This window comes from Tupaia chinensis, unplaced genomic scaffold (genome assembly GCF_000334495.1).
Source record: "Tupaia chinensis unplaced genomic scaffold, TupChi_1.0 Scaffold000316_1, whole genome shotgun sequence".
In the NCBI taxonomy this organism is placed as follows: Eukaryota; Metazoa; Chordata; class Mammalia; order Scandentia; family Tupaiidae; genus Tupaia; species Tupaia belangeri.
In genome coordinates this window covers 4,840,371-4,850,871 of record NW_006159809.1, presented here as the reverse complement: position 1 = coordinate 4,850,871, position 10,501 = coordinate 4,840,371, and the positions used below count along the sequence as shown (strand labels likewise).

General features: G+C 54.1%; 2 protein-coding genes across 4 annotated transcripts in view; one reads left to right on the top strand and one right to left on the bottom strand.

The window, feature by feature from the left end:
• The window catches only part of CCT7 (chaperonin containing TCP1 subunit 7), a 25,066-nt gene extending 22,547 nt beyond the window's left edge, over window positions 1-2,519 (top strand). For 2 of the 3 annotated variants that reach the window (XM_027772965.1, XM_014588901.2), the window contains one exon: window positions 881-1,253. In XM_027772965.1, the coding sequence (XP_027628766.1) occupies window positions 881-1,102 (222 nt within the window). In that variant the 3' untranslated portion in view covers window positions 1,103-1,253. Of the gene's footprint in view, window positions 1-880; window positions 1,254-2,400 lie in introns of those variants that run through there. The other variant, XM_027772966.1, reaches the window with a different exon arrangement.
• Window positions 2,520-4,036: 1,517 nt separating this feature from the next.
• The window catches only part of FBXO41 (F-box protein 41), a gene marked incomplete at its 5' end in the record, with an annotated part of 16,133 nt that continues 9,668 nt past the window's right edge, over window positions 4,037-10,501 (bottom strand). The window contains 4 exons of the mRNA XM_006151256.2: window positions 4,037-8,387; window positions 8,517-8,632; window positions 9,639-9,797; window positions 9,974-10,092. Of these exons, the coding sequence (XP_006151318.1) occupies window positions 8,325-8,387; window positions 8,517-8,632; window positions 9,639-9,797; window positions 9,974-10,092 (457 nt within the window). The remainder of the gene's footprint in view (window positions 8,388-8,516; window positions 8,633-9,638; window positions 9,798-9,973; window positions 10,093-10,501) is intronic.

Here is a 10,501-nt window from a genome sequence, read left to right as displayed (position 1 = left end):
GAGCGGTTCCAGGGATTCATCCATGCTACCAAAAGTTTGATCATACCTTGTGGAGTGAGACCTCCTGCGTGGAAGCATGCACCGACCACGTGCAGCAGCACCCGTCATCTGGTGTTCTTGGTGTGGAGGAGCACCATGGAGCTCGGTGGGCTCCACCACATGTGACCTTACAGTGGTTGGCACTGTGACACCAGCACTCAGTGATGGATGTCGGTTTTGGCTTGTGTTAAGACTTTAAGCAAGTCCCTTTACCTCTCTCTCCTCTGTTTCCTCATCTGAGAAAGGATTAATTGAAGCAGTGAGATGATAAAATGAGATACGGAATTGGAAAGTGTTTTGAAAAGTATTCCTTTTAAGAGAGATTTTTGCTATAGGGAATGTGCACTCACTGGAGAGATAGAGAGCAAGAAATCATACCCCGGGGGAGTGGCCACACCACAATCCCCTCTCCATTTTCCTCTCGGAATCTTGGGCACGTATGCATACAAGTCCAGAGTGAGTTTTTTAAGCCACTTTGTCCTGGACTCGAACCACAGACTATGTGAGAGTCCAGCAATGTAACCATTACACCATCTGCTGGTCCTGAAAAGTATTCATTCTTGTTTCTCAGGTAACCTGAGAATACGGCCTCCCCAAAACAGCGGGTTGCCTGGGAGAGACCCCAGAGCCCTTGTGTGATCAGCATGTCCTGGGTTTGAAGGGTATGGCTGGTAAGGGTTGGGGTGCTTCCGGCTTCCTATCACGATGCTCCAAAAAGATACTGTCCTCCGGAAATGCAGTCAGTACAGTGCCCTAGGATTCCTAACAGGTGAAGTCTTTGGGAGTATCATGCAGTCCGAGAGCAGTTCCGTATTCCCGCCCTTCTTTCCCTTTTCTTTAGGGGGGCACGTGGTACGGAGTGGACATCAACAATGAGGATATTGCCGACAACTTTGAGGCCTTCGTGTGGGAGCCGGCGATGGTGCGAATCAACGCCCTCACAGCCGCCTCTGAGGCTGCCTGCCTTATCGTGTCCGTAGATGAGACCATCAAGAACCCCCGCTCAACTGTGGATGCTCCCCCGGCAGCTGGCCGGGGACGAGGTCGTGGCCGTGCCCATTGAGGCACTCCACCCGTCACCTGACAAGCTGGCAGGCTGGCTGCAGGCACGCTTATTCTCCCTGGCCTGGTTAATCCGAGTTACAAGGAGGGGGTACTTGGCCCACTGTGTTCTCATGGGACATTATTTAAATAAAACTTAAGACTTAGAATTACTTTGTAAGTTATTTGGACACAGAAGTTTTTGTCATCAGTGAGGCTGGAGCTCAGAAGTTTAGCTTTGAAGCACTCGCATGATAGGAATCTTGCACAGATAATCTTGCATCCTGCCATGAGCTCTACTTGAGTGGGCTTTACCTGGCAGCTTTGCTGGGGCTGCATCCGTCACAGAAGTGGCCCACAGGAGATGTCCTTTTCTTCTGCCATCGTCTTAGCTCCGGCCTAGTGAGCCACTGCTCCCCAGGGTTTCTCTCACTGAGCAAGCATGCTCCAGTACCCCATGTCCCTCCTCAGCTCCATACTGGGCTTTGTTGCCTCTTACTCGAGATCTTGAGGCTGAGGGTTATAGGAGGGGTGTTTAGAGATCACACACACCTCTAAACTCCAGTGACCTGGAAGTCCTCTGAGGTGCCTGAAAGATCACAGGTCTTTTTAGTTTAGCTGCCCGTGATCTGGAATGGCCAGCCCAGATAAACTGGAAATCGAGCAGGGTCTCCCAGCCTCCCTACCCTAGTCCCAGCAGCTGGCCTGCTATACTTAGTCATTATTAAAGCAGGAGGTTCATGATTGTACTTTGAGCTACTGAAGTTTTTGCTGCCTAGAAAATAATTTTAAAACCTCTGAACTTGGGACCAGTGGGTGGCACAGTGGTTAAGGTGCTGGACTCCCACATGGTTGACTGGTTCTGGTCCCACACCTGTCAGCTTGAAACTCAAGGCAGTGCATGTGTGTGTGCGTTCCTAAAATCCCAAGAGGAGAATGGAGAAGAGACTGTGGCATGGCCATCTACCCTGGGAGTGATTTATTGTCTCTCCAGTGAGTCAGTGAGTGTACACACCCTATAGCAAAAAAAGTCTCAACAACAAAAAAATCTCTGAGCTTAGCCAATTCTGGCCAGATGGACTCCAAAGCTAAGTGGGGTGATGGGCAGGTCTAGGTTTTGGAATCTGGCCTCCCTTCTAACTTGGTCTTTTTCTGAACCTTAGCTATATTACCTGTACCACAAGAACAGCTAGCCCACAGGATTGTGAAGGTTAAAATAAAAACGCTGTTTGCTTGATGTTAGAGCCAAGTTCAAACCTAAACTTTTTTTTTTTTTTTTTGGAGGTTTTTGCTATAGGGGGCATCGGCTTTCCCGCACAGGCTGGCTGCAGGCACGCTTATTCTCCCTGGCCTGGTTAATCCGAGTTACAAGGAGGGGGTACTTGGCCCACTGTGTTCTCATGGGACATTATTTAAATAAAACTTAAGACTTAGAATTACTTTGTAAGTTATTTGGACACAGAAGTTTTTGTCATCAGTGAGGCTGGAGCTCAGAAGTTTAGCTTTGAAGCACTCGCATGATAGGAATCTTGCACAGATAATCTTGCATCCTGCCATGAGCTCTACTTGAGTGGGCTTTACCTGGCAGCTTTGCTGGGGCTGCATCCGTCACAGAAGTGGCCCACAGGAGATGTCCTTTTCTTCTGCCATCGTCTTAGCTCCGGCCTAGTGAGCCACTGCTCCCCAGGGTTTCTCTCACTGAGCAAGCATGCTCCAGTACCCCATGTCCCTCCTCAGCTCCATACTGGGCTTTGTTGCCTCTTACTCGAGATCTTGAGGCTGAGGGTTATAGGAGGGGTGTTTAGAGATCACACACACCTCTAAACTCCAGTGACCTGGAAGTCCTCTGAGGTGCCTGAAAGATCACAGGTCTTTTTAGTTTAGCTGCCCGTGATCTGGAATGGCCAGCCCAGATAAACTGGAAATCGAGCAGGGTCTCCCAGCCTCCCTACCCTAGTCCCAGCAGCTGGCCTGCTATACTTAGTCATTATTAAAGCAGGAGGTTCATGATTGTACTTTGAGCTACTGAAGTTTTTGCTGCCTAGAAAATAATTTTAAAACCTCTGAACTTGGGACCAGTGGGTGGCACAGTGGTTAAGGTGCTGGACTCCCACATGGTTGACTGGTTCTGGTCCCACACCTGTCAGCTTGAAACTCAAGGCAGTGCATGTGTGTGTGCGTTCCTAAAATCCCAAGAGGAGAATGGAGAAGAGACTGTGGCATGGCCATCTACCCTGGGAGTGATTTATTGTCTCTCCAGTGAGTCAGTGAGTGTACACACCCTATAGCAAAAAAAGTCTCAACAACAAAAAAATCTCTGAGCTTAGCCAATTCTGGCCAGATGGACTCCAAAGCTAAGTGGGGTGATGGGCAGGTCTAGGTTTTGGAATCTGGCCTCCCTTCTAACTTGGTCTTTTTCTGAACCTTAGCTATATTACCTGTACCACAAGAACAGCTAGCCCACAGGATTGTGAAGGTTAAAATAAAAACGCTGTTTGCTTGATGTTAGAGCCAAGTTCAAACCTAAACTTTTTTTTTTTTTTTTTTGGAGGTTTTTGCTATAGGGTGCATACGCTTGCCAGAAAGAGACAGAAAGCAAGAAATCATACCCCAGGGGATGGCCACGCCGCAATCCCTTTTCCTCCATTCTCCTCTTGGGATCTTGGGCACGCACACACATGCACCCGGCATGAGTTTAAGCCACGGGGTCTGGGACTCGAACCGCCATCAACTACATGGGAGTCCAACAACATAGCCGTTAAGCTAATTGCTGGTCCCAACACATTCTTTTTCTGATCTTAAATATTTTGGGACCTCCATATTCAAATCACTGACGCAAGTCCATTCTATAAAATAGGACAGTTGAGGCCAGGCCATGATGGCAACTTGGTCTCCCCGAGTTGAAGCCTCCTGAGGGTCAAGCCAGTGAGGGGCTGGGCAGCACCTGCTGCTGCTGTACTTGTGTTGGGTCTGTCCTTGTGGACGGCCTCTGCCAGCTGAGGGTCAGAGGCTTTGTCTGGGGTAAACTAGGGCAGCCTTCCACATACTTCATCCCATTGACGCTGACTGGGTCGTCCTCCTTTCTGCCCAAGCGCGCTCCAGCTGCAAAAGCCCTGGTGATAGAGACAGATACAGCCACGTGCCACTTACTTCCCTGGGGCAGATACGCCAGTTTCACCATCTTTTATTGAATACAGAGCTGTAAGTTCTCTGATGCCCGTATAAGTCCTTTTAGATACATACACTCAAGTACATTCGGCATAGGGCATCCATGGGTGACGGAGCAAAGTGCTAGGATGGTGATGCCTGGGTGGGGCAGAAGTGGGACCAGGGAAGGCCCCCTGGGGGCTGGAGGTACAGGCACCACTTCAGAAACAAAAGTAAAACCAAAAATTGCTCTACCCCTCTGCCTGCTGTGCTTGGGGTGGGGGAAGCTACCCTCTCCCAGCTCAGGCCTGCAGTCTGGCTGTGCGGGAAAGGCAGGGCCTGGGGCCAGTTGCGGAGGCCACTAGCACACCACTAGAGCCATGCCTGCTGGCAGCAGCCACAAGGCCAGCCTGGGTCACCTCAGGCCTCTGCCTCTGGATGCAAGACCCCTGCCAGGGCAGGGCTGAGGCTGGGCAGCACAAGGCCAAGCCTCCCAGGGGCCATGCTGGCGGTGGCAGAGGAGGCTTGGCCTCATGGCAGGAAGCCTGCCTGATTGTCAGGTCAGCCTTGGGACTGGCCCAGGTCCCAAGGGGTTGGGGAGGGAGCAGTTGCCTTAGTTGGCCATAGTATTCTGGTCATCACCCAGTCTAAACCTTATCCTCAGGCAAGGCTGCCGATGAACACGCTTGTCCAGGAATAAATACATACACACGATACACAGCAATATATACAGAAATGCAGGCCCAGGACAAGGTGGGTGAGAAAGCCACGGCCACCAGGGATAGCAACGTGCAGGCCCCAGGGGAGGGAAGCCCTACTCATCAGGAACTGACAGGTGGGGACAGATTCCATGGGTTCAAGTTTAATGCCTCTTGACACTTGGACCATATGCACACTCATCACCTCTCCTGTCTTCACCCCAAGTCCTTAGGAACTGGGTCTTTGGCACCAACACTCACTCTGGGAAGGTCTCTTCTAACTAGTGCCTTAGAGGGATTGGGGCCGGGGCACCACCCCTGGCCCAAAGGATGAGAGACTAGAACCGGGGGACAGGTGGGACCCAAAGGCAAAAGACAGCCAAACCTTGGAGTAGCAGGCCTTGGGACATAGGCCTCTTGGTTTTTGCTTTTGTGGGTTTTTGTTTTTGAAACAATTCCTGAGGGCCTGGCTTGGACTCCAGTATCAGGACAAAGAAAACATGAGCTGCCTTGATCCTTAGGTGGTCTCTCTTGGCCAGTGGAAAAGCCATGGTCCTGGGTAGCCCATGTTTCTTCCCTGAAGGGATGCATATATCTATCTTTACTTCCTGCCAGTGCTGTGGGGGAGCAGCTAGCTATGCCAAACTGCCCAGGTGCCAGGACAGCTTACACCTGTGGGACATCCACACGCTGGGGCCCCTGGAGGAGGGCCTGCCTTGGTTTGCTCTCATTCCCTTTTCACATCTCACTAGGTATGATAAATGGTGGAGGGCTCCCCTTTGGGTGGGTGAAGATGGGAAGAAGTCCTTTAGGGATGGCCAGGCTTCCTGTCCCTTTCCCCTATCCTCAGGCCTGTGTGAGAAGTGAACAAATTGAACATTCTAGCAAACAAGCCAAAGCTCCCCACTCAGCAGTGGGGCTCCCTGAAGAGAGAGTGAAGTAGCATCAAGTCTGTGGGGCAGGGGGCTGCAAAGCTGCCAGTTCCCAGGGCATACACGAGGGCCAGAGCACAGGACTATCAGCTCCAGGAAGATGGAGGGAAGAGACTGGCAGTGGGACACGCTGTGACCTGTCACTGGGCTTGGGCCTCTGCAATATGCACTCCCACACCTTCGCACACACAGCCAGAAAATATGGGGGGAGGGCTTGCTGGGCTCCTGGAAGCAGCTGGACCTGTGGGAGGCAGACTTCCCACCAGGCAGGGGAGAGGGTCTTGTTCACCCCTCCGCCCCTGGTGCTGGTGGCGCTTGGTGCTGTTGCAGATGAATGAATGAGAAAATGAACCTACTAGTATCTTTCCTTTCAGCACCACCTTCCTCCCCACCTAGTTCACTGCCCATGCACCCTGACCTCTTTCGCCAGCCATTCCAGCGAGCACCACCCAGGCGGAACAGCCCAGAGCCCTGTGTTCTGTGCCCACAGCCCTGGGGCAGTGAAGTCCCTCAGTTGGGCAGCTTAGGCCAAGCAGGGCATCGCTTTGTGCTTTGTCCAGGAGATAGGGAGAGCAGCACCTCTGGTCCTGGGGTCATGGGAGCAGGGACTACAGAAGCACTTGTTGGCAAGGCAGGGCAGCCAGGCCCTGAGCGGACCTCCCTCTCCCCAGACGCCCAGAGAAGAGGGAAGTTGTGCTTCTCCTTCTTGTGACTCCTGGGAACAGGGTCGGGAATGTGGGAGCTGAGGGAGTCCCCTGCTCTAGGGTAGGGTTGGGGTACCACATAGCCCAGGCTTGTACAGAACTGGGCAGGGGGTTGCCGATATGACACCCTTGGTATTCAAAGGGCAGAGAGAGAATAAGCCACAGGAGGAAAAGTGAGCAAAGATGGAAAGAGCGGGGCCAGAGCCAGGGAGCAGAACTGGGAAGCTGGGTGCATGGCCGAGCCCGTGCAGCCCCAGCTTGGGAGGACTCTTTACAGAGGAAGCCAAGTCTGGTCCTGAGGTCCAAGCCAGGTTGTGGCAGAAAGCTGGGCCCTCAGAGAGGACTGGGAATGAGAGGACTTAGCCCTTGCCAGGACCAGCAGCCTAACAGCGAGGGCTGGGAGGCAATCCTTTACAGGAGGGGAGACCCTAAGATGGATCCAGGCTAGATGTTTGAGAGAACTTTCCAAATGAAGGCTGGCACCATCTGCCTCTTGGCCAATGTGGGAGTTTTGAGAGGAGAAACTGGGAGACCTCAGTTCTTGGAGCCTTGGTGGTGGGACCTGGTCCTTTGCAAGGGCCAGTTTTGAAAAGACCCACTGACATTTGGTGGCCAGTAAGCCAAGCAGCTCCGGCCCAGGCTCTCCAGCGGAAGGTGGCCATTAGCCCTCAGCCCATGTGGCCTGCAGAGATGTGGAGTGGGGGTGGTGGGAGGTTGTGGGGAGCAATTCTTAAGGTTGCTCCTTCTCTTCCTTGACCCCATGAGTCTGGCTCCCTGCCCAGGCCACACCTTCACACAAGCTAACTGGACAGGGAAGCACAGGGAGCTGCCCCCTGCTGGCCTCCTACAGGCCCAGCACAGAGGGGTCCCACAGTGCCTCCCTCCCAGTAGCCTTGGGGACCCCTGCCCAAGCACCTGGATTAGTAGGAAATGTCTTGACAGAAACTACTCACTGCTGACAGGCCTTGGCCTTCCTAGGGCTGGGCCCTTGACCCTCTTGAGGGTCCCTCAGGAGTGACCAACAGGTTAGAAACATGCACCTATTAGCTCTGGTCTGTGGTGGGGTGTATGGTGGTCGGAAGAGGGGGGTCTTGTCTTAGAGCAGTACATTTTCGCCACCTGGCATCTCCTCCAGTTGATCAAGGTGGTCTCACAGGAAGAAAGTCTGGGTGACCGTTTTCCTTCCAAACCTGCCTCCACAACCTCCACTGTACCCTCACCCCACGCTTTCCTCTGACTGCATGCCCAGACCCCTAGCCTGCCCATGTTATCCCTGGAGAATGTGGACCTAGGTGAGCTGGGACAGGGTGGGAAGGGCGGAGAGACCTCCTTGCCCAGTCTGAGCTGCCGTGTGCAGCCTTCTGGCTGACACCTGGCCCAGGGCTCTGACCAGAGGCCGGGCACCAGGAAGGACAGGCACAGCGGAGGAGCCACTGGGTGGTTATTGCAGGTCCTCCAGGTGCCGACACCAGGTGCTGGTGGTGACATCTCACTGGCTGTGCCAGAAGGCTGCTTCTGCTGGGGGTGGTAAGGGAGTCGAAGGGCAGCTTCTGTCCCAGTCCCTGCCGTGGGGAGGCAGTGCCCTGGGTCAAGCCTGTTGCTCCACTGTTCCAGGAAGAAGACAGGAAACCATCAGCCCCTCCCTGAAAGCCAGGGATAAACACTAGGCCTCCAAAGGCGTAGTCCAAGCCAGGGTCCTTTGGGAGTCCTAAGAGAGTACCCTGGTGTGGGGCTGGCAGGGGCCCTGCCGCCCCCCACCCGGGTTAGCAGCCACCTTCCACCTTGATGTGCAGGATCTTGGAAAAGCCGGGCCTCCGTCGCAGGGCCTGCGGGCCGAACCTGGGGTTAGTTCTGAGCCAGTAGATGGGGCCCTCCTGCCACTCACTCACTCAGGTCACCAGCCCCAACCTAGGGATGCCACTTGGAGTCTGAGGTGGACTCAGCTGACTCCTCACCTGGAGTTTCGTGACCATGTCTTCAAACAGCTTCTGGGCCTCAGGACTGCTGGGCTCTTTGAAATAATCAGCGATCCCAATCTGGACCACGATGGACTTGAGGTTCCGGCAAATGCCTGGGCAAAGGTGGGTAAGCAGGGACCGTGTCTGGCCTGGTCAACGGGGCCACCTCCTCTCCTCTCACTAACTAATGAAACCAGACGCCCACTGAGAGACAGCCATGGGCCAACGACTGGGAACAGAAAATAGGACAGCAGACCTCCCTGGCACAGGAAGGATGAGGGGAGAAGGCAGTGAGGGGCCTGAGGAGGAGGAGAGGCTATAGCGGACCCTGGAAGAGGAGCAGGAAGTAGCAGAAAATTTGAGGACTCTAGGGACTTCCCTGGCAGAGGTGCCCAAGCACAATGGCCTAGGCACAAGGAAATTGGAGACCATAATACGGGGGCTGAGCAGTTAGTCCTGACGGTAAGGTGCAGGATGTGGCTGTGAGAATGAACGGCAGGGAAGAAGGTCCCAGACATAAGAAGGCCAGGGACCCTTCAAGCCGTCAAGGTACAGAGTTCTTGCAGGGGCCAATTGGTCCTGGAAAATGGTCTCCTTTGGGAGGACCAGCCTCTGCTGGGCAGGCCTCTCCTCAGTGAAGGCAGAGGAGTGACTGGGAGTGGAGCAGATGGTTTGAGGGAGGTGAGTGGCCAGAGGAGGCATGACACTTATCTCATGTAATCCTCCCACCTGTTCTAGAAAGTCAGCTTAGAAGATGGAATGCAGTGCTCAGAGAGGCTTAGTAACCTGCTCAAAGTCACACAGCTAATGAACGGTAGAGCCAGCACGGGGCATAAGTCAGTCAAACTCCAGAACCTGTGCTCTTTACTTGTCTATTCTGCCTTTGTCCGTGGTTGGAGAGCTGGGTCTCTAAGGTGGGTAGCATGTGTCTGTCAAACTGAACTATCTGCACCAGTTGCTGGAGGGCCTCAAGTACCACACTGGCCTCAGGAGGCCCTGGTGGCAAAGCCGGAGATAGAACCCTGCTTGGTCTGACCACAGCGCTAGTTCTTGCACCAGGACCTATTTATGCTCTCTGTCAGGGCACGGTCACACCCTGCCCCGCATCCCACTGCTCACTGTTGAAATGCAGCAGGGCCTTGGGGGTGACGGGGGTAGCCGTGAGCACCAGCATCTCCAGTCCTTTCAGGCCTTCCCGGCAGACCTCGGCCGCCACCTCCTGGGTGATCTCGGACACGTGGTCCAGCTCCAGGACCTGCAGCCGCATGCAGTTTCTCGCTAGGAGGAAGGAGGAAGGAGGAGGGAGGCCATGCTGACTAACTCCCCACCACCTCCTGCAGTGCCTTAGGGCCCCTGCCACCACCCAGGCTGCAGCCCCGGGCCCCCTGTAGGACTTCACAGGCATCCCTGCCCACTTCTTACCAACCCCTATCCTGTCCCAAGGAAAGACTCACCAAGTGATGCCAGGCCCTGTACCCCACAGCCAGCGCCCCCAACCCCGAGGGCCCGGAGGTGGGGCCAACAGCGACCGATCATCTGGAGGCAGCGGTTACTGAAGCGCGTTGGCTGCTGGCTGGAGTAGGGGAGGGGGTCGTCAGGGAAGCCTCTGGAATCCTGACAGCCAGAGCGTGCTCCTTCCCTGAGAGCCCTCCCTGCATCAGGCAAGTGTCCTACCCACAACTCAGCTGCTCAAGTCAGAAAACTGGGAGGCGCTGGCCGGTGGCGTGGCAGTTAAGGTGCTGGACTCCCACATGGCCAACCGTGGTCTGAGTCACAGACCTGGTGGCTCACTGTCTCACTTTCCCTTTCTTTCTCTCTGTCTCTCTCTGGTCAAATGAAAAAATAACAATAAATAAAATATTTTTAAAAATGAAAACTGGGAGCACTCTTAGCTCGCCCCTCCCTCGCCTTCGGCTGAGACTCCCATTCCTGACTCCAGAATACACAGTTCAGACCACTGTGAACACTCGGTCTTGGTTATA